Genomic DNA, 23801 nt, shown 5'->3' on the forward strand with positions numbered 1-23801 from the left:
GGAGGAGGAGGGGAGGAGGGAGGAGGAGGAGGGAGGGGAGGAGGAGGGAGGGAGGAGAAGGAGGAGGAGGAAGGGGAGGAGGAGGGGGGAGGGGAGGGAGGGGAAGAGAAGGAGGAGGAGGGGAGGAGGGAGGAGGAGGAGGGGAGGAGGAGGAGGGAGAGGAGGAGGAGGGAGGGGAGGAGAAGGAGGAGGAGGAAGGGGAGGAGGAGGAGGGAGGGGAGGAGGGGGAGGAGGGGATGGAAGGGAGGAGAAGGGGGAGGATGGAGAGGGAGAGGAGGAGGGGGAGGAGGAGGAGGAGGATGGGAGAAAAGAAGGCCCTAAAGAATATCACTGAAGGGTCTGGGTTTCGTAAAAGACTCCAGTGGACAAAAAGCTCCCCTCCCCCCATTTCCAAGTGCACCATTTCCAACAAAGCCCCCGAAGTGGTTGGCAGAAGTCCTGGCCACTGCCACCGCTTCCATGTTTAAAGTTCTCCCAATATTGAGGAATGAACAAAATTGCCAAGAGTGCAAAGATGGAATTTTAAGAAGCAACACAGGACTGTTTAAAGTTGCACACTGAACATCTTTGATCCCGATGCCGATCTCTGTGGTCGCCCCTCGGACTTCCTGAGGCCGTATCAGAAGTCAGAACAACCGAGCAGGCTGATTCTCCCTTTCCTCCACCAGCCGTGCCCGCAGGATAGGCCTCGCTTAAGAGCAAGCTTCAGCGGGGGCTGTCTTTGCCGCTTGGAATGGGACAAAACTTTCTCTTCAGCCGGGTCTTCTCAGGATCGTGGTCCTGAAAATTTAGAGTGCGTAAGCCTCACCCAGGGAGTTTGTACAAAACATTAGCGTCGGCCCCACCTGCCGCACTTAAATTGAGCAGGCGTAAGGTAGAACCCCAGAGTCTGCATTTCCAGATGCATCTCCCACTTGCCCCACCCCCGCCACACACTGGGATGCCCATGTAGGCAGACCACACTCTGAGGGGCTGTGGGGAGGCTGGCCAGGGAGAGGTGTGCACCCACCAGCCCTGGGCCAAACTCTCCCAGCCTCCAGGCTGACCACCCAGAATGAGATGAGACTCCAGCCCTCCTGGGTCCTGAGGTTGGCTGGTTTTCATAAAGAGGGCTCAGACACCTGCTCCTCGTCAAGTCCTAAGACAGACAAAGAGCAGATAACAGCTAATCGAACCTTGACACGCTTTGCAGGTGGCTTTTCTGCATCGAAAAAAAGAACAACAAAAAACAAACAAAAAAACCCCGCCCAAAACAAAACAAAACAAAACAAAAAAGAGTAAAAAAGTAAAATGTGTGGAAAATCCAAGGTCATGAGAGCAGCCCAGGGCTTCATTCTGGGCCAAGACCTCGAAGGTAAATCTAGCTCTAATTCCCCAGCCACAGATTCCTTGACCCTTTCCCAAACGTCTAATCCTGTCCCCCACCCCCCACCCCAGCCCCACCTGGAGCTATTCTGGCATGTTCTTCACTTCAGGTTTCTCACTGTAACCCACACATGGTATAAGGTTGAACAAAGACATTTATTCGTAAAACCAATCCCCAACGGAGGAGAGGCTGTATCCATAGAAAGTAACCTGGTGATCCTTCGGAGGGCCACATACATACATTTGTGAGACCAGGGGCAAAACCAGACAGGGTGCTGCCGCAGACATCTGGGAGCTACCAATCCCACCAACAGAAAAGCAAAATGTCCTTTCCGCTCGAGAACACGGATGTACCAAGATGTCCTGTGAGAAGGCAATGTGGTCTGACATCCACGATGAAGTGATCAGGGAACAATGGAGGGAGCCTTTTTTTTTTCTACTCGGTGTGGCTGTTTGCTTCCCACAGATCCCTGGCTAAAAGCTTAAGTGGTCCTCCGCCCTCCAGAGGGAGGGGGCAGGGTCAAATCCCCAGGCCTTCTCACATGCCCATCCTTATGCTCTGAATGATCTGAAAGATAGCTGAAAGAGGAAAACAAGACAGCTCAGATAGCAGGCAGCACACAGCTGGAAACCCAAGCCCACAGCGAACCCTGCTTCTGCTGACCCCTGGGCCCTTGACATGTTAGCATCCAGCTGATTAGATATTTCCTAACAAGGAGTTAAGTTAACACGAGGTCAGTGAACTTCTTTAAAAAGGCAGCCTTGCTCTGTCTGCTGATGGATGCCTCGGGGATTTATAGATAACTCCTGCTAATTCCATCAGGATCCCTCAGGCGCTCACGGATTTGGCCCCCTTCCCCAGAAGTGTCCTGTGGCTGCTGGGGAGAGGGGACGGGGCTCTCATACAGGCACCGCACTCATTTCACAGGTCAGCGAGGCTGCCTTTTCAAAACGGCAGTGGCCTGGAAAATGAGCGGCCCCCGAGCAGGGAATGCAGGCCAGGTGCTTGGAGCAGATGCATCAAACCGGGCCCCTGGATGCCGGTAGCCCTTGATGCAAGATCTGCTGGCTGCCTGTAACTCCCCTGAAATGCCGCTACCTCTCATCCAGAGCCACCAGGAGTTTTTGACCGAGGGGGTGGGGAGCCTGGAAGCCCACCTGGCACCCCCGCTTATCTTGCTAAGAGCGAGTTAGCTCCCCCGGCCCGGTTCTAGCTATTGGGGTTAAATGTGTCCCGGGGAACATAAGGCCGAAGCGTCTTTGTTACGCCCTCCCCAGAGGGCAATGGTGGTCAGGCTTGATGAGGACGAGAACAGATGAGAACCGTCACTACCACGTGCTGCATGATTTCTTGGAGGTGAGGCTGGGTATCATTTCATTTAATCCCGTCTAAAAACAGGATAAACAGGGACGAGCTGAGCGGCCACGCTAAAGCAGGCTACCCAGAACCTTCGGGAAACAAGCCCTTGACGTTCCATCATCTAACGTTAGTGAGCACGTACTGTAAACCAGGTACTGTGCTTTGGGTGTGCAGAGGTTAGTAACACACAGGGCCTTGGGGGATCTTCCTTGGACAGCTAGATTTGAAGGAAAGATAAAGCATGAATGCATTTTTTTCCCTAAAAAACCGAAACTAAACCAAAACAAAAACCCTGCACGCATCATCACTACCCTCCTAAATTGGATATACACCAAACCTGACATAATATTAATTTTTCACGAAGGTTCAGTGTGACCATAATGAAAAACAGTCATTGCTAAGACCCCGATGGAGTATTGGCACGGGGTGTGCAAGGTATTTGATCTGAGACCCAAACAGCTCTGGTTGGCTGTGCTCTGGGCTCTCGTTTCTGCTTCTGCGTCCTTTATTTCAGTGATGATCTCCGCTCACCTCTCTGGTGTTACCAAACCAGCCTGTGCTGGGCCCTCTTCTGTTACTATGTTGCTACCGACCAAGCTGAACACAAAGACCGTTTAGAATTACACAGAAAATCGAAGTTAGCCAGTTCTGTGTGAACTGTCCTCTCCGCGTCCAGCGAAGGAGTGAATTCAACAACTTGTGATCCTCCATTATGGTTGTGCTCGGAAGTTTCCTTGGCCCATCCCGGGTTTGGGGGTGGGTCTATGACAGCAGAAGTTGCTGAGGGGGTGAGAAAGTACCTTCCCCAAATGGATAAGCTCACAGAAATGGCTGACCTTCCTGTCCTCCCCTGCCAGGGCTGACAAGGAACAAACGTTAAATAAACATGCCGTATTCCGGTTCAACGGGAGTGCTGGGAGGCAGCTGTATATTGGACAACATTAGGAAAAAGAATATCTACATCTACCGTGCCTCACGTTTTGTTCTTGGGGTCAGGGAAGCATCCCTAATCTTGACAAACAGGTCTACCATGGAAGGGCAGGGTCAGATGGAACTAGGTCTGAATTCCAGTTCTTCACCGGACGGATTAGTTAACGTTTTCGAGACCGCCTCCTTTTGGGTGAAATGAGAACCATGGTGCTTGCGGTGCTGTCATAGGGATTAAACGATAACGACAGTGGCTCTGCCTACACGGAGGGCTCGATGCGTGGGAGCTACTGCTATTGTTACCATCTCTCCGGTCATGACCGCTGCTTCTCCGTGCGTGAGCACGAGACCAGAGCTCAAGTACCAAGTGCCACCTGCCACTCCCTAGTGGTGTGAACTTCGGGAAACTCCCACACAGTTCCAGAGCCCTGCTTTCTCTACTGGTAAAGCTGTAGATAATGTGCATCTCAGAGGATGGCAAGGAATGAAGATCATGATAGAAGCAAAAAAAAAATCTGCCCATAATAAAATGCTCAAAAATGTTATTTCTCCCTTCATTTTAGCCTTAGACAGGACATCGTTATCAGCGGAAAGTAGGTCAACAAATAGGAAACAGTCTGTGCCTTCGGTCCATCATGCCCCATTAAGTTAATTCATGACTTCAAAAGTGCTAGGTAATGATAAGGCCACTCAATTCTCTTTTCAGAACGGTTGCAAATTTCTCTAAAGAGTCTTAGATGAGATTTTTTTTTTTGTTTCGGAGTAGCAACACTTCTGGTAAAGCAACTTACCAGTTCCTAAGTCTGCTTTAAGAACTAATTAAAGATCACTCTTGACCCTACTGAATCCATGAATTAAATGTAAAAATCTGATGGTCCTTAACAGGTGTACAGGTGACTCTTTAAAATGGAACCTGGTTGGAGAAATTACTTTGAATAAAGTCCGTTTTAAGTTCACCATTTGCCTTCACCTTTGAGATAAGGGAGAGTGGGTTGCGTTTATTATTCCTTTTTCAGTTGTATCAATGTCTTTAAGAAGCCTTCAACATTCTAGAGCAATTACGTTAATTGTACGTCTCTGTGCCTGCCAGTAATGACCGGCAGAGTCACCCTGGCTTTCCACGTGCTGGCTTCCCGAGGCAGCGACCAGGAAGGGAGCCAACAGTGGGTTCAAAGAGGGAAAGGAAGTGGGGAGTCTGGACCCTGACAAGTTAATAACTTAACAGTGGGTGAACAAAGCTGAGAAAACAGCTGAGCAGGCTGTAGGAAAGGGGCCGTGGGTAAGCCAGACAGCAGGGAAGAGAGATGCCAAGGAAAGGAGGGACAGGCAGACATTCCAGGTCAGGGCATCTGGCCTCGGGCAAGTCACTGGGGTTCAGAAAAATCCAGGCTAGCGCAGGAGCCACAGAATCCCCGAGCCCCTGCCCTCTCCAACCTGTGTTTGGCATCCTGATCTTTGGTGACCTCGGATGGTCACATCTCTCTTTTATTTAACCATCCCCTTTCAACGAAATCCTCAGGCTTTAGCAAGCAAGAAACATTCACACTCAACAATCAAATGAACCGGATCAATCCGCCCGAGTCCACATCTGCTACCAACAGGTGCCCTCTCTTCCGCTTTGCAACCATTTCTAAAAAGCTGTCTATACTCACTTTCTCCATTTCCTTGCTTTCAATTCCCACCTCAATCCACTTTATTCTAGCTCCTGCTCTCTTCACGCCACCGAAAATATCTCTTGCTAGGGACACAAAGCGCCTTCCATGTCACTTAATCCAATGGGCAGTTTCCAGCTACCTCCTGCCTGACTTCCTGACTCACCATTGTTGACCACTCCCTCCTATACCCTCTCATCCCTTGGCCTCTGTGACACTATATTTCCCTGGTTTTCTAGTTTTCTTTGGCTCTTTACACTAAATGGGTTTTACAGGGGTCATCCTAACTCCATCTGACCAATAAACAAGAATAATGACACCTCTCAGTGAGCACTCGGGCTTTCTTCTATTCTCACTCATGTCTCACATTCTCACTTCCCGGGTGACTTCACCCTGCCCCACAATTTTAGGTGGCCCTTAGCTTTTGCTGACTCACCTATGTGTACTGCCAGCCCTGACTTCCCAGAGCTCCAGACCCACACCTTCCATCATTGAATTGATATCTACACGTAGGTGGCTCAAAGACGCTTCAAACTCAACAGGACCTTCTCAGGATCCCTTCCCACTGCCGAACTTGGCCTCGTTACCCTCCATCTTGCATATAAACTCAAAACGCAAGAGTCATCCTCGGCACCTCCAACTGATTACCAACACCTGTGGACTTTAAGAATCTTGCGATTATGCACCTTTCTCCCCGTCCCTCCAGAAACCACCTTTGTGCAAGTTACCGCCATCTTTCCCCAGACCCCTGCCATGACCTCCAACTGGTCTACCCTTGCTCTTCTGCAATATTTGCTCCATACTGTAGCTAGATTTATTCTTTAAATGAAAACAAGTAAGATTGTGTCATCCCTGTGTTTCAAGCACATCAAAAAGCTTCCTATTGCCCAATCCTTGATGTGGCCTCCATGACCTATATATCCTGGTCTTATCAACCTGTCCAGATGTATCTTATATTACTCTTCTCTCCTGGGCTAATCCCTCATGTTTTCAAAACTCTCAGGGCTTTTCCATGTGCCACTCTTTCTGTACGAAATACTTCTCCCGCCGTACCCTATTGCCTAGTTTTCCTTTATAATCCAGAAGTTATTTCTGCAGAGAAGCATTCTTTGACCATCTGAGGCAAGAGTTCTCAAACCTGCGTGTGTATGGTAGTCTCCTGAGGATGTGTGAAAACAGAGGCTGGGCCCCACCTCCAGAGTTTCTAATCCAGTGGGTCTAGAGTGGGAAATGGAAATGTGTATTTGTTTTTAAGTAGGCTTCATGCCCAGGGGGGAGCCCACCGTGGGGCTTGAACTCAGGACCCTGAGATTAAGACCTGAGCTGAGATCAAGAGTTGGATGCCTACCTGACTGAACCACCCAGGTGCCCTGAGAATGTGTATTTCTAACTGGGTCACCGGTGATGCTGAGGCTGCTGGTCCAGGGACCACACTCTGAGAACCACTTGCCCAGCCTTTTGCCTTATCTGCTTTCACAGCTTTACATGTCTCTCCTCCACTTTCATGACTGAAATCGCGCAGGTTTCAACATGACTACTTGGTAAACTTATGTTGCTTCCCCACCAGACTGAAGGCTCCAGGACAGCAGGGACCGTGCATGATTTTGCTCATGACCACCCTGGGCCTAGCTCAGCACCAGGCACGTAGCAGGTCCTCAGCGAATATTTCTTGGAGGAAAATGAAAGGTGAATAATTGCAAAGAGCATGGAGGAAAACACATATTATAAACCTTAGAGAATTATTTTGCGAACCAAGAAACAACATCAAATAACTGCTTTCAGATTCCGATGTTGCAAGAGCCCGGTCTTTGGCGGGGAAGGAAAGTCATGAAAGACCATAAACTCCTTAAGGCCTGGGACTGTGTCATCCCAGCCCACTCTTACCCTGGGGACAGACCTACCTCGGCTAACTGGGAGCGCCAGGACACAGGGGTGACAGAAGGGAGACAGCTAGAGAGTGGGAGGCTGCCGGCGTTGCCTGCAAGATAACAGGAAGCTTCAGGAGGCCACTTTTATTGAGAATAAGGTTGATGATAAGCGAGCTCAAGAGAGTTGCTGAGAAGAGAGATTGAGAGAGGCCACAGGAATACCATTGAGGAGGACAAGACCGCTCTAGAAATCACATCATTTTGATTATTTTCCATTTAAAAAATGAAAAAGCTGGTAGGAAAAAGTATAGGTCCTGTGAGAGACAAGTAGAAACGTCAAGAAAGGAGACGTCGCAAAGGCGGGTTAAGCTCTCAGGAAGAATCAGCACAAAGGGAGTCGAAGGCATGATGCTATTTCCGGTAGCATTTCCTGGTAGCGTCTCCAGAGATGGAGACGAGGGGAAAGACAGAGGTGCCTGGGATAGAGGGCAGAAAGGCACTGTGAAGAGAAGGGACGTTAGCAAAGAGCGTGATGCCCTTTATCCACAGTAAAATGGCAGACAGCAGAAACGCTCTTCGAGCAGCAGATCAGACACAAACCCAAATGCTCCATGAGGCACAGGGTACAGGGCATGGAACAAGGGAGGATGCAGGTCACCTTGAGGGAGCCAGTGGCTGAGGAGACATCTTTTCCAGAGTGTCCATGTCAGGTCTCGAGGCAGGAGTTTCTCGGCAGAGGCATGTCCTCAGTCTTCCCTTTGTGGTGAAATAGAAGACCTTCTCCAAGGCTGCCCAGCTCCTCAAACATCCTGCTTGTCAGTCTCAGGGGAGTGACAGCCACTTTGGGTGTCACAGTTTCGAGACAGTTCTGGCGGTCTCCAGGAAAGGCCAGTGTTTTGGGTCGACCTGTAGACACGGTGAATTCAAATCTGTCCTGGAGCAAGGTCCAGAAAAGGGTAAGGAGGTCGGGTGCCCCGGTGGCCCAGTCAACAAGCAGCCCACGGCTGGGTCAAGGGTTTATCCATCTGGGAGCAGACCCAGGATGGCTGTATACGTGGAACCTCTGGACAACGCACCTTTTCTGGCAGGGAAAGCAGGAGATGTTTTAACAGGAATTCTTTTCAATACATGGTCATATGCTGAAGGCCTAAGGTGGGTGGAAACCTTCTGCTTGGTAGTACTTTTGGGAGAAGTGGTAAGAGGGAGGGAAGGCAGTGTAATAGGGTTTCGAGTTCAGGTTTGGGGACTGGCTCTCTCACTCTTTAGCTGTGTGATGCTAGCTGATTTCCTCTAGGAGCCTCAGTTTTACGATCTGGAAAAACGAGTACCATAGCTCCTTCGTAGGGATTATGTGACGAGAAGAGAAAATATACGTGTATAGTAAGTAGCCAAGACAGTTGTATGAACAGGTCCTGCTCATCCCTATTAGCTAGTTTATATAAAGAATTCTTTCTAGAAATAGAGAGGAGGCTCCCGCTGCCCCTACAGAGGTGACCCCACCGACCTCTGGCTGACATCACCCCAGCTTCCTCAGGATCTCGGAGCTAGTATGCTCCCCCCTACAAGTTTTCTTACCACCGTACAGCAAAATCACTAGGAAGATCCAAATGTTCTCTTTCTTTCTCTGTGAGCATTCAGAGTCTTGGTCGGAACCTTGCCTGGGAGGCTGAGATGTGGGGAGAGAGCGTGACTAAGGGCCATGAATATAATGACTAACAATCAACTCCCAAGGTCCTAGGAGTTAGGGACCATTCTTAGGTCTTTTAAGAATGGGAGAACCAAGGCTTAGAACGGGCGTAAGCTGGATAAGGCCACGTGGCTAGTAGGTCGCAGAGCTGGGTGTCAAACCCAGGGAGGCTGGCCTTGGAGCTGGCACACAGGTGGCTTGATCCTTTCCCTCCTCCACACTGTTCTCAGCAGAAACAGTAGGTCCTAGGAAGGACAGGGGTGTTGGCCCTTCCAGAAATGGAGAGGCCTTCTGTACAGGGAGATCCTTGGACCACCTGAAACATGAGACTGGGGAATGGGAGGGATTCAGGCCCAGCCAAGAACATTTCAGGGAATCACTTCTTCATATCCGTTCTGAATAGGCTGTCCTGAAAAACGCGCTGGTCTATGACATGCTATCTCTCCCACCTCCCCTGTGTCCACAGGCAGATTCCCTGGGGGATACGGGAGCCTACAGCCCCTAAACCGACAGACGAAAGCAATGTCCCTGCCCAGAAACAGTGTCACTACTCACAACTCATGTGCCAAATAAACCTAGCAGGCCGTTTGCTCAGAGGCATGAGCTCTGTCATGACAGAGGCCAGCTCCGGGCCAGACGCAGCTTCCTATTTGATGGGCAAAGAGGGTCCAGATGTCTGTTCCTGTCCGGGGATGGAAAAAAAACCCAGAATATCCAGCAACACCGGAGGTACCCCCTACACAGACACAGACAAAGACACACACTCGCAAACACATACACACACACAAACGCACATCCGCTCACACTCTCAAGCGCACTCACAAATGTAAACACACACAAATATGTACACACTCACACATATGCACACTCACAAACGCACACACACGCCTACTCTCACACACACACATACACACACACACTCACTCTCTCTCTCTCTCACACACACACACACAGATCCCACTTCCACCAGAACAGCTGCTCTTTCGTTTGTTCCTAAGATATGAACAGAGTTTGGCTGCTTGTTAAAAACAGGCTAAAAACCACTAGTCAAGATGTTTTCTTCTTAAAATACACTTAATTTTTTCTAGATTATAAAAGTTGTCTGTATTTCTCTATATTATAAAAGTCATATATGCTCACACGGGGAAATAGAAAAGTCTGAAGGAAATAACAGCCACTCGTTAATCCTATTACCCGAGAGGTTCCCCTTTGATGGGGGATATAAGCTCATCAGTTTCAAGAATGCTCAGGCTTCAGTAACCATTAAAATTCTCATAATCCCTAATTAGGAAATGAATATCAGGCTTGGCCAGAGAGAGAGAAATCAAATTGAAATTAGGAATACATGAGGGAGAAACGGTCTGAGGGAGGGAGCTGGGGCACGGCTGATGTGTGAGAGTTTCCCTCTGGGAATCAAGGGATAATAGGAATTAAACGGGGACTCCATTAATCCCAGTAGAAACCTCAGTGAGGGGTAAGGACAGGGGAGGGGACAAGCAGGTTGCAAAGAGCCTGGTCTCGGGCCGCTGCCATCTGTCACCGTGAAGTTTCACACGGGGCTCGGACAAGGGAAATCATGCTACAGGATCACAAGATGCGCGTATATGCTGACTAAACAGCCCGATTGTCTGGACAACGAATGTGTTAAGGAAAAGACCTAATCAATCTCGTGGAGTCCAGGGGGCATTCTGGTCAAAGAGGAAAGCTGGGAATGCGGAAGACAGTTGTCCTGTGAACCCCGTGGCACTCCCATCACGGAAAGGCCAGGGATGGCAAGGGTGAGCACGGGACCCCGCTGTCCACACCAGGTTTAGGATGGACATTGTTAATCAATTGCAGCACACTTTCCCCCCACCCCCCGGAGCTTGGGCGTGGCCTCAGAATCCTTGTCTAGAAAACTCTTAAAGGAGCTGAGGACAAAAGTAGAGGAAAATCCAGGGTTACTGCAGGGTGACTGGCTTCATTCATGGTCTGGGGCAGTGCATCAGGACTGCAAGTGTCCCCCAGAGATAGCGGCGGGCCGGTCTGAGCAACGGCATCTTTGCCGCCTCAGACAGACATTCTGGGTCACGCTTGTCTCTGAGTCTCGAGATAAAAACCAGCACTCTTCAGAAGCTATCACACGGTTCTCAAAGAGGCAGGTTTGAAACCAAGGGCCAGGAGAGACAGGATGAGGTGCTTATCTGGAAAGAGGCCCCACTGCCTGCAGAAATGGAAGACAGTGTTTTTATAAAAAGAGAAGAAAAACACAGCAGAGTCTCTAAGAGGGGCTGGGCGGGGGGCGGGATGCTTGAATCCTTAAGGCTTCAGTGTGGATCTGGGGCCCTAGGAAATCAAGTAAAGACAAATGTAACCAGTTAAAAAGGCCCAAGCAAAACAAAGTCCCGGGCCAAGCAAGACTTGAACAAGAGAAGTTTGGAATAATTATCTGAGGACACTCATAACTCATAACATAAACCTCGTATGAGGTTTTCTCGTAACACGCTTTCTGAGAAACAGGTTTCAGATTTCTGACAGGATGTATATAATAACAATACAGCTAGCTACCAAATTATACAAAACAAAGAACCATATGGCCCTGAGATGTCCTCTATCTGGATAATACTGGGTCTCAAAAGAACGCACTGTTCCCAGAGCTTTTGCATCTCACAAAGAGAACTTTTATAGCAAAACAGTGGTGTATTCAGGTCGAGATATCAGAAATAGATATTTCTGATATCGACGTAAACTACAAACCCCTGTTTGTTGATTTTAGTCTGTAGGTGGGTTCTTCCTTTCCCCTGCGTGGGGAGGTTGGGAAGATTTTGAAGCTTTATCATGGAAAGATAGGCTCACACCCTCGGAATGGAATGTTATCAAACTGCAGACACTCATCCTTGGAGCGAAGAGGCCGGGCCTACTGTTGAAGAGCAAGACCAATGTGAGTGGCTGAGCCTTGCCCATGGGCTGCCCACAGAAGGCCCAGCCGGGAAAGATGCAAAGCAAATGGAAACCTGAACCTCCCCCCCCCCCCCCCCCCCCATGGCACACCAGGCCCTCCCATCCACGGTGCCACTATCGGGGCTATGCTGATGGGGATGGTGGTAGTGACTGAGGCTGCAGGTGTCGAGCTGTGGGCCAGCGCTTAATATCCCTGGAGCCAGTCAATGCCCTTTGGAGGGGCTACTCGTATCCCTAGTTGATCAATAAGGAAATCGATACAGAGAGTAAATAACGTGTCCAAGGCTGTCCAGCTGACAGTGAATCTTAGGCTTTGAACCTACATCTGGCAGATTCCAAAACTACCCTCCTCTCTGAGGCCTCTTCATCTCTCATCCTGTTCCTGCCAAACGGTCAGGCTTCAAAGAAGCGTCTTGCCTAAGAGCCCTTTTGCAATCACGGAGAGTGGAAATTTACTTACTCTGAAGAGGGGTGCATTTAGATAGCCTCCTTCCAACTGCATGTCAACGGGGTAATGTATTGGAGGCTACCACCGTGTACCTGGGCTGGACTCACATCTTGGGGGCCTCAGGGCAGCCCCAGGAGGTCTGGTGCTCTTATCTGATTTCCTGATGAGGGGGTGAGTGTTCCCTGGGTGCATGTTTGCGCCAGGGGCCTCTGCGTTCTGTACTCTTGCTGCTCTCCTGGTTCTTCTCCCTTCTTTTTTGTTATCTTGTTCTTATCAGCACCGCAGGCATTAAAGGCATGTGTGGAGAATGAGGAAGGCCACAGGGAAGAAGCCAAGAAGCAAGGGGTCAAGACTGCTGTGACACATCACGCCCCATATAGTCAAGGGGTCCTGTGACCTCTTGGAGGTTCGTTAACTTGTTTTTTTTCCACACGAAGTGGAGTAACGGTGGCCAATAAGAGTGCATGAGCCTAAATGCCAACGTTTCCCCAGTCCTGATCCTTTCCCACAATCTCGCCAGGAGAACGGATACGGTGTGCATTCCTTATTACTTGCCTGACCCAAATATTTACCTATCCTAGGTACACGGACACTATTTCTAAAAAGAGCACTTTGCCCAACCAATCATCATGGGACAAGTGGGTCAACAGAGTGAGGTGATGAGAGCGTTGTCTCTGTTCAAGAGAATCAGATCATTGATCAGCACCTTCATTAATATTGGAAGCTTTCATATTTTCCCCGTCTGTATAAAAATATACAACATATGAGCCGCCAGCCACCTGGCCTCAGAGAGAATAGTGACACGAGGCTTCCGTCATCCTCTCTCTCACCAGGAAGGCTCATGACATGAGGCAAAGGAACCCACAGACGGCATGGCTAGCCGTTAGGACATGACACTCTCTTTTTTTTAAAAAATTTTTTTTTTTCAACGTTTATTTATTTTTGGGACAGAGAGAGACAGAGCATGAACGGGGGAAGGGCAGAGAGAGAGGGAGACACAGAATCGGAAACAGGCTCCAGGCTCTGAGCCATCAGCCCAGAGCCCGACGCGGGGCTCGAACTCACAGACCGCGAGATCGTGACCTGGCTGAAGTCGGACGCTTAACCGACTGTGCCACCCAGGCGCCCCGACACTCTCTTAAATATAGAGAAGACACTGGCCCCACAACCTGAAGGAGGAGAAACTCAAGAAGGGCAGTAGGCTCTGCAAGACGAACTGAATCGTGACTAATCCCAGCGAGGTGGGAACCGGGACAGACCTAAAGGAGTTATTGTGTTTTTCATGACATGTTTGGCTTCGAAAAGCACGCGTACAAAGATAGAAGGAAGGGCACAGCACCAAGGACAAGCTGAGAAGAGTGACACATTTCTGTGAGAACAGTGCCTGACTTGAGCTGAGGCTTGCAGGAAAAAAAAAAAAAAAGGTAAGTTAGCAAAAAAAAAAAAAAATAAAAAAAAAATAAAAATTAAAGGTGGATTAGTGGATTATTTTTAGTTACGATTAAAAAAGAGATGAAGCCCATTACTTAGGGATCATGGTAACATGTTAACCAACTCCTAACTAGCCTCTCCATAAAAGCAACGCGGTCTTGACGACAAGGATTTAAAGAAGCGACACCGGGGAGAGAACAGGCTGTGAAGACAGGGGGGTGTGGCATGCTAGTAAGTGCTGTGTCCTCTTAGCCACTTTAAATCCATGTCTCTGGGCCCTGCGGGCTCCCATTCCAGCCCCCTGATAGATCTCCCATCCCAGAAAGGATAACAGAGCCAATGTACTTGATCCCTGAGAAAACGAATGGAGACTGGGAGGGTTCCAAGAGACTGCTGTCAGCAGATGTCCCAATTTACCCGGAGGTTGGGGGAGGGGCGGGGGGAGGAGATACAGTTCCTACTATATAGACCGATAGCCTGGCAAGATCTTAATTAAAGCGTAATTTAGAGAAGGTTTTCAAGCCCTTTGAAAAGGGTGGATATTGAGAACTAACACCGGTTTGAGAAAAACAGACCAAATCACTTTATCGACTTAACCCCCTCCATGTGCTACCTCACGGTGCAGACTGGGGAGGGCACCGGTTAATATGTATCTGGACGCCAAAAAAGAAAACAATACTGGCTCTGTACCTTTGTAGCCCCTGACAACACGGGCTGCGTGATGACTCACAGGTCCTTGCCACTGGGCTTTGGCCATTCTTGAGCCCGGCACGCTATCTCCAGTCTATGTGCCTTTGTCACGTAGTAATCTCTCATGTGGAACGACCTGTCCTTGGTCTGGCTGTTTGTCCTTCAAAACTCACCACAAATGGCACCTCCTCTGGGCAACTTTCTCTTCTGCTCAGTATGACTGAGAAGTCCCCACTATGGTCTGATTGCGTTCTCCCATATCCGCGTGCTGGAATCCTGATGTCCAATGTGATGGTGCTAGAAAGCGGGGGCTTTGGGAGCTGATTGGGTCATGAGGGTGGAGACCTCATGAATGGGATCAGTGCTCTTATAAAAGAGACCCCCCAGAGCTCCCTACCCTTTCTGCCATGTGAGGATACAATATGAAGATATGAGGAGAGGTCTGTGACCGGGAAAAGGGTCCTCACCAGACCAGGCTGGCACCCTAATCTGACTTCCAACCTCCAGAACTGTGAGCAGTAAATTTCTGCTACTTCTAAGCCACCTAGCTCGTGGTATTTTGTTATAGCAGCCTGAGCAGGCTAACACAGTCCCTTATCCGTGCCCACCAAGCACTCTGGGCACTCTGCTATCATAGAACTCTTGCCCTAGGTACAACTGACAGCTTCCTTATCTGCCTCTCCCGTTGCCTGCAGCCTCCTGAAAGTGGTTGTTCCAAAGCCTGGCACAGTGCCAGGCACACAGCGGACCCCGCCAAGCCCCCAAGACACGATGATTGTTTGTACAAGTTTTGCAGAGAGGTTCAAAGTCAACCTGGAGGGAGTTGTCTCGAATTGTGTTCCATGGGCTTCTCCAAGTCTAGACTTTATCAGTGACTTGGAGGTACAGTATACTTTCCGAGACTATAAAGCTGGCAAAGAAAGATGATTAGATAGGAGGCTCAAGGTTCAAGATCTAACAATCTACAGGCTGGCCACAAGGCCTGATAGGGCAGATCACCTTTTCACATAGATTTATTTTTCTTGATTTTTGTATGGCTTGCTAAAGGCACATGGTTTTTTGTTTGTTTTGTTTCCGGGTGAAAATCAGAGACCAATCATCTGAGGCAACGCACGGCAGACGAATATGCAGGCGGTGATGGAAATGCTGCATTAATGCACCATATTCCTCGGAATTTTGTACAGCGTTCTGAACTACGCATCGCTGATGAAGGCGATACGCTGACCATATCATATGTCACTGACCATATCGCACATGATAATGCAATTTCATGCAAGCCATTTACTATGCATGTTCTTCTGTATTTCTAGACTTTGTGGCTACGCTATAAAAAGACAACTGACAACCAACAATAAAATTTTAATAGAAATATTCATGAAGCTTTATATTAGGTCTCAAGAAAGCCAGCTGGATATCTATAGTACGGGGAACATCTTGCTGTACTCACCCATCCACCCATCCGTGAATCCATTCAGCCAACCACACTGAGCACTCGCTATATGCTAAATACTTGTAAGAATCTACCGGTTTAGTGGAAAATAAACATTCCCTTCCCTGAGCTTATGTCCCAGCAGTGGGAAATATATACTAAAGAAGCAAAGTAAATAATGTCATACCTTGATGAGGGTCATGAATAAAATAAACAATGTGTGATGGGGTAAGAGACAGCTCTGGATTGGAGGGAGGTATGTACATGCTTCTCTGAAGCTTGTAGAGCATTTATGTTAAGGAGAGTTTGGAGGGGCCAGGCTATCCTTCAGCTTGATGTGAGTCTAGGATGTGCTGTGACTGCTGAAAATAAACTGAAGCTTGGGTCACATTAATAGAAGCAGAGTGATGGGATCAAGGGCAGTGGCAATCCTAATGCCTCTGTAGCAGTCACACCCCTTCTAGACCAACTTCCACAGCCGCAAATGTTACATACTTTAAGACACTCATGGAGTGTACCCAGAAGCGGGGTCTAGAAACCACATCTTTTGAGGCTAGGTTGAGAGAAGTAGGGAAGTTTAGTTTGCGGAATTTAAACTCATCTTTAAAATATCCGAAGAGTCAAGATGATTCAAGATGTTCAGAAGAGAATGAGTCCATGCCCTGTGGTTTTAGGAGTTCGCACCTGAACTACTGAAAAGATAGTTCAGTGTAGTTCAAAAGATGTATAACTAGAGCTATACAGAAATGGGATAGGCGTTTTGAAGAAGTGAGCCCTTCACCCTCAGAAGTATTCCAGTGGAGGTTGGGTAAACTCTGTTAAGGAAGAGGGATTCCCTGTATTGGGTAAAATATTCCCTTCGAGTCACATCCTTGGGAATGGGGTGCGCAGTTTTGTTTCTTCGAGTGAGAGATCTCAGGAACCTCGGAAGGCCTGCCTTGTTAGAAGTAGCCCCACTATTCCTCACTTACCACTATCTTAGAGACCCAACCCCTGGGGACCAGGAATTACAAGACTCCCAGTAACCAAATTCAACGAGAGACAACTGCATGATCCTTTGCTCAAGCCTCCCCTGTGTGTGCGCATGTTTGCACGTGAGTGTAAGCAAAGCTCTCTGAACTTGGCCACCTTTCAGTGTGAGGTGACTGTACCTTGAGGCTCAGGTCAAAGGCTCAGTTCTATTTATGAGTTCTGTAGAGTTTCCTCTGAGAAAGGCATAAAGCCTCTCCCTTTCTCTGCAATCTGGATCTACCTTGGGTAGACAGACAGGTGTTCCACTTTCTGTCCTAAATGCCCTTTTTAGGCTATGTTTTACTGAACTCTAAAGTGTAAACAGCCAATTTAATTACTCAGTGTAATCATTTTATGATTATGATTTGATAGGATATCAATTTTGTCTCTACTCATATTTGCTCTGCTAGACTAGAGACCAAATCAAAACCCATTAAGATGAAGGCTTCAGGCAGAGATTAACTTGAATCCCAGAACAATGTGTGTGTGTGTGTGTGTGTGTGTGTGTGTGTATTTTTTTTTGTCTATTTTCTTGTGAATAAAACCTGTGTTTTTGAAGGACAGAGGACAGCATGGTCTATGAAGTCAGCGAAAAACCCATACCTGAGCCACAGACAACAAAAACAAACAGTGCCAACAGCCATGGTCCCACAGGGTATTTCTCTTCTTGCGGCCTCTGAAAGGGAATGGGGTAAAGTAAGATTAGGTTCATTCATTCAGGAAACATTTGTGGGGTACTACTAGACCCTACTAAAGATTGGGAATACCACGATGGGTGAGATGGATCCATTCTCAATGCCCAATGGGCAGGGAATAGCTGAATAAAGCCAATTGTGAAGGATCCAGATAGGTGTGAAAAAAATTAACCAATAACCTTATTTATACTCCTGTAACTCAGCGCACTTGGCACTCTTAAGTATGCTAGGGACAGATGGGGTATAAGTACCAACTGATACAGTGATTGGGAGTCCCAAATGATAGTACTAATAATTGCTTCCATTTGTTGAAGGCACACTGGATGCCAGGCTCTATCCTAGGCAATCTACAACCACTCTTTCCACCACTCACAACTCCATGCCGGGCAAGTGTTATCAACTCCATTTTGTGGTTGGGAAACTGACACCCAGAGTTTGTTAATTTGATCAAGGGCTGGGATTCAAATTTAGACTTGCCTCATTACAGAGCCTGGGTGGTTTCCACTAACAGAATCATCTTAAATTCCCCAATCTGTGGATTCCAAATAAGGTCACAGAACAGCCATTTTCTCAAAACCTTCCACACGCCAAGAACATGGGGAAGGTGAGTGCTGTGGAAATTCTCAGAATGGCGGAAGCACCACAGCAACGGTGAGCGCGTAGGCAAAGGAAGCAGCATTTTGTAATGAGAAAAGTTCCTCAACCCAAATGAAGCTTACACTTTGAAGGAATCTCTTCCTTCCCTGGGGAGCAGAATGGCACTACTGTGCACACACGAACCCAGTCCCTGCACACCTCCTGCTCCCCTCAAACTAAAAACACAGACGTAATAAGAACAACCATCCACAACCCCTCTAGGTCTATTTGCAGGTACGGCTTGGTCCTTAAAATCAAACCGATGGGGGTGTCTGGGTGGCTTGGTCAGTTGAGCGTAGAACTTCAGCTCGGTCACGATCTTACGGCTTTTGGGTTCGAGCCCCGCGTCGGGCTCTGTGCTGACAGCTCAGAGCCTGGAGCCTCCTTCGGATTCTGTGTCTCCCTCTCTCTCTGCCCCTCCCCTTCTCGCACTCTGTCTCTCACTCTCTCGTGAATAAGTAAACATTAAAAAAAATCAAATCGATCAAGGAAAAACTATTTTTTTTTTTGAGAGAGGCGTCCAAAAAAACAGTGATCTTCTCCAATAAAAAGGGAGATGTTAGAGTGAAGAAAATAACTCACTAACATTTCCTCACGTGTGTGAGCCAGAAATAGGCTGTTACCCACGTCAAGACAAGAACTCATTTTATTATAAATAAGGCAACAATTCTTCGGTTCTCAGCTTACCTGTTACTTTCTGAGACAGCCTTCTCTCTTCTACCTCAAGTGGGTTCCCTTACCACTTAAATCGCCATGTATGTTTTCTTCACAGCATTTATCCCCGTTTGTATCTCATGTTTATTCTCATGATAACGTGTCTACTGTCTGTCTCTCCACCGGACCCTACCCCACCAGGGCAGGCACTGTGTCTCTTTCACGTGTCAATGCATATAGCAATGCCTAGCACAGGACTTAAACATAGTAGGTGCTCAATAAGTGTTCACTGAAGAATGAATAAGCACACCAACGTCATTAAATATGGCTTCTTAGGTCAAGCAGAGTAAAGACGGGATCTAGGAAGGATATTACCTTTTTTGTAAATACTTCCTAATTGGTGATAGGGTTATCCCTGACTCTCTCCATACCAGAGCAGAGATTAAAGTGTTAGTGGCAGGCAGAGTCCAAGGATTAAAACCCTTCGGTTCTCTGTCCTCGACGAGCTTGTTTCCACCACCACGCCTGCACAAACAAATCGCACTGCAAGGGAATAGGTGCCCGCTCTTGACCAGACAAGGACAAAATCAGTCTTACATAACTGCGTAAGATAACTTGAACCAGTGTTGTCACTGTGTCATTCTTTGGCACCCAACGCCAGGTCAAGGCCAGATCACGTAAATAACAGAGATATCAAATAAGGTTACCTGAACAGAGTGCGGCACTTACCCCGTCCCCACCCTCTTTCACTAACTTCCTAACCCATCTGTCACGGTTGACCACAAACCAGTTCTGTTGCTGTCATCCCACTAACGCTATATAAAAAGCTCATTGATCTCCAGCAAAGCCAACAAGTGAATTCAGGAGCCTGTAAATGAATTACTGGCCGGGTGCAGATAGCAATGGAGTCCATTATTTGTCCTTTGCAGAAAAACACAAATTATCAACATGCAGAGCTTGGACTCTATAGTACCAAAATCTGTTTGATGGCATTTTCCAGTGACTCGATATGATCTGGGGATTTTCAGAGCTCAAGAACACCAATATATCCTTTTTTTTGAGAGCTCTGAATTCCTGTTTTAGAAGCAGTCCCCAGCACAATCCCCTTGGGGCAATTCACCTAAGCCTGAATCTATCGCTGGTAAAGGTAAGACAAGCAGCAGAATCTTGCAAATGACATGGTTTATTTCAAACAGGAGTATGTTACTTCCCTCATAATGTCAGGGGCTCATTTCCCCCATGATTATATACTAGCAGGGTAACTCAGAACTCTGAACTTTAAATCCCCTTCATTCTGGAGAAGTTACTACCATATAATCACAAAATGATTACTTCTGTTTTTTTGGATATATCTGCTATCTGGGAGAATAATATCGATTTACTCCACAGTTATTAGCTAATGAAATACTGAAGCATCTGCATACAATTGAAGGGGTTTATTTCCGAATGCTTATGCTGATTTTTCAGTTCGAATCTGTTCATATGTTCCCAATTTCCTCCCAAACAAGTGATCTCTTGCAAGTTACTTCTTTCAAAGTATAATTGGGTTTGACCTGTAATTAGGACAATGAGATTTAGGGCTTAAAGTACTTCGGTTTTCTTTTTGGATGTTGGCCTATTTACAATAAAGTTAACCAAAAGGCTCTCCTAGCCAACTGAAAATAAACATACACCGTGGCTTGGTTTGGGAGCCTTTCATTACAAATGTAGTAGGGCCGTTTGAACATCCTCACAGGTACCAGGCACTTCTGAAGGGCCCCAAGCCATGGTATATCCGAACCTATTAAAATTCACTCACACCAGAGATTAAACATTCGTCCTAATGTAGCTTTGAAAGTTGAGTTGAAATGAGAGCAACTACATTTCCTAGATATTTAAATATTTTCCTCCAATTTTAAAATTTTCTTTTCTTATTTTGAGGCCACTAACTCGCCCTCTCCCCTCCCCCAGGTCTCAAACACCTTCTAATGGTCTTGAAAAGCTAAAGGTGGCCGACCTTGAGTTCACCAAGCCGGGATGGATAACTTAGCTTTGCAAATCAGTTACCGTGTTGCTACTTTTGCAGTGGGATATGTTGTCAACTGAGTTTAGTTCACAACTGTTAGTTCTGTAGTTTCTTAGTTCATTCAAAAGAACCACACAACTGGAGATTTTCAGTACCTCAGCTAGTCTGTATGATATCTAGGAAGAAGTGACCTCCTAGGGATATAAAACCCTAAGTGCTTTAACACCGATTAAAATTTGTTTCTCAAGGTCAATTTGGACAGCAAGGTTTGTTTTTCTGAGTAAAAAGAAATAGGAAAAATAGATCTATGTGAAAAACGGTTCCAATTCACTGGTATATTAGCATGTTACTGTTCAGTCACAACTAAATGATCTAACTCCCAATGAGAGAATTTCCAGCATAAGTTAAGCCTGGAACTGTGGATAAAGCTCTGAGTAGAACAGAGTTTGATCCTAAGATTTCTCTGCCGTGGTACTGCTCAGTTTTGCAAGAATTCTGGTGTGATCATTGCAGCTCTAGTTTTTTGCTCAGTTACTCAAACCAGGATCATTTCTTTGGCTAAAAGGAAGTGCCTCATCAGGTCTGCGAGCTTTTCCAGCCAAGCCCAAAGCTTCAGCTGGACTTCACTTAAGTGTCTGGGGTAACAGATTCCAGGCATCTTGGCTCACAGACTTGGAGACCAACACTGCCCAACAACTCATCCCAGGCATGCCTCTGAGTGTCCAAACTCACGGACCTGGCATTTTCTCTTGAAGACATTCTGCTTTGCTAAAACTAACCCTGGTGCATAAGGCACAGATTTTACTTTAAAGTCCAGTTACAAAGGTTTAGTCTCCAAAGTTCTGGATCATACCACCAGGATGAGCCAGAACTTACAGGGTGAACAAGAGTAACGTTGCATTTAAACTTCAGCCCGGTAGCGAGAGGCCTCCCTGGAGAAGAGGAGAAGGAGAGAACGGAGGATGGAGGGAAACATGGGTCTGAACCTCATTTCGCACTTTGCGCCCTTCCAACTTATTCAGCGCCATAACAAAGAGGCTGGAGGGGAAACCTTATCCTGGTGGGTGTCTGTTGAGGGTGGAGGCCAGGAGTCGGAGCTTGGAAGGGGGTGATGATAAGAGGCCTCCATTTACCTGCTCATTCATTCATCGAACGTTCTAGCACCTACTGGGTCCTGTGTCACGCAGTTGGTTTAACTGTTCCTGAAGGATGTGACTTTCCGTTTTTCCCGGAGACAAAGGCCCAGTTCTCTCCTGGGGAGGCTCTCCCGCGCCTCCGTGGTAGCCCCGGCGGCCGCCCCCTGAGGGGCCACCACCGACCCGGCCCTCGCCGCCCGCCAGGGCTCCGCGAGGTCCGCGCCCCACAGCCCGGCACTCGGCGCCCACTCTGCGGGACCCCGCGGGAGGGGCGGGCCCGGGCCCGGGCCGGGGAGCGGGGAGGCCGGGCCCCGCGCCCGCCACCCGCCCGCCGGCCCCGCCCCGCCCCCGCCGGCCCTGCCCCGCTCGGCCCGGTCGGCGCCGCCCCCGCCTTACCAGGGTTTTGGCTACGTTCCCCCTCTGGGTGATGTTTTTGCTGTGCTTCTCGTTGGCCATCCGGATCCGCTGTTTGGCCACCATGGCTTGGGCGCTAGACAATGCCCTCGAGTCCCACCTGCAAGAATCCCCCCGCGTTAGCCCCCCGACCCGGCCGCGCGCGTCCCGCCGGCTGCGGGCGCTGCAGGTGGCAAGGCGCGGCCCCCGAGCCCCGCGCACCCCGCTCCCCAGCCCCCAACGAGCCGGCTCCAGAGAGAGGCCAGAGCCCGGACGGAAGTAATCTTTCATCTCAGGAAACCCTCTCCTACTTCCTCGCCATCCTTCCGGTCCCCCCTGCTACCTAACCAGCGCGGCCCCGAGGCTGGCGCTGCCGCGCGTCCTCCCCGCGCTGGGCGGCCGGAGCGCCGCGCGCGGAGCCGCTCGGCTCGGGATCCAGCGGCCGAACGCGGCGGGGCCGAGGGTTCCGGCGGCCGCGGGCTTTGTGCGCGCATAGGGGCCGGGGGCGCAGCCGCTCTGGGGCTCCGCGGCCGGGGACCCGCCGGCGCCCGGGGCCGGGATTGGGGCGGCCGCGCTTTAAGCCAGTCTGCCTTGCACCACTAACCCCTGGCCGAGGGCCGGATTGGAGGCAGCGGCCGGCGGGCCTTGGTGGGGGTGGGGGTGGGGGTGGGGGTGGAGGTGGGGGGCGGGGGGGGGTGTCTCAAAAGACAAGTGGCATGAGGGCGAGTCCCGGCCCACGCTGTTGGGGGACAGTTTAAAGAACCTCCCCTTCAGGGGTCTGGGGAAGGGCCCCGGGCGAGGGAAGCCCACCGCAGGACCCTTCTCAAGTACTGCGGAAAGGGCTGGAACTCCCCAAGGATGCGGATAAGTGGGTGCGAGGATGGAGTGGGCTCCGTCATCTTGCCTTGGTAGCTGAGGGCCTTCCATGGAACACTGGCAGCAACCGTCAGCATCTGAGTGGAGGAAGGTCCTAGGCCTGCAGCCCAGCCAGATGTGGCGGTCACTACCCTAAAGTGGACGGATTTGACCAGCTTAGGCTCCCCACCTGCCTGGAGCAGTTTGGCCCTCCTCCAGCCACCCGCGTCCCAAGGGCTCTGAACTGGGAGCTTCCCTGCAGTGGAGGGATAAAAACTGAAGTGTATGTGACCCACAGACATTGGTGTTAGGGCCCTACAGATTGCCTGGTCGGCGGTGGGGGCAGGGGGAAAGGGATTCAGTCCCTCACTTTTCCTTGTGCCGCATGAACCGAGGTGAGCTCTTAGAAGCTCAGAAGCGTTGAGGAAAACGGGGAACGTCAGCCTGGAAGGTCCGAGGCAGCAGGAAGCTGTGGGAAGAACGGAGGCATTAGGCTTGGCTTTGGCTCGCGCCCCTCAGTGCTTCCCTTGCAGGCATCTGTGGCCGGGCTTCTAAAGGTTTTGTGTGGAGAGAGTGTCCTAGCGTCAGTAGAAATTTAGGGGAAGTTCCTTCTTTCTTT

At 49.0% G+C, this 23801-nt stretch overlaps 1 protein-coding gene across 8 annotated transcripts; it reads right to left on the reverse strand.

Moving 5' to 3' along the window:
- Nucleotides 1-543: 543 nt before the first annotated feature.
- On the reverse strand, nucleotides 544-23347 carry SERP2 (stress associated endoplasmic reticulum protein family member 2). 8 transcript variants are annotated; one of them, XR_006297248.1, is made up of 7 exons: nucleotides 23232-23346; nucleotides 22331-22448; nucleotides 17412-17484; nucleotides 7831-8078; nucleotides 1720-1944; nucleotides 1010-1138; nucleotides 544-780 (listed from the first exon to the last, which is right to left on the reverse strand). XR_006297248.1 is itself a non-coding variant. In XM_043579246.1 (5 exons), exons 1-4 carry the CDS (start codon nucleotides 23252-23254, stop codon nucleotides 7879-7881), a joined length of 414 nt encoding a protein of 137 aa, XP_043435181.1. In that variant the 5' UTR covers nucleotides 23255-23346; the 3' UTR covers nucleotides 544-780; nucleotides 7831-7878. The 8 variants fall into 8 exon arrangements, 6 of the variants coding, with proteins under 6 accessions (XP_043435181.1, XP_043435220.1, XP_043435171.1 ...); XR_006297249.1 differs by lacking the exon at nucleotides 1720-1944 and having other exon boundaries at nucleotides 23232-23347; XM_043579246.1 differs by lacking the exons at nucleotides 1010-1138; nucleotides 1720-1944.
- Between the last annotated feature and the right edge of the window lie 454 nt (nucleotides 23348-23801).

The sequence above is a fragment of the Prionailurus bengalensis genome, chromosome A1, assembly GCF_016509475.1.
Source record: "Prionailurus bengalensis isolate Pbe53 chromosome A1, Fcat_Pben_1.1_paternal_pri, whole genome shotgun sequence".
NCBI classification, from domain to species: domain Eukaryota; kingdom Metazoa; phylum Chordata; class Mammalia; order Carnivora; family Felidae; genus Prionailurus; species Prionailurus bengalensis.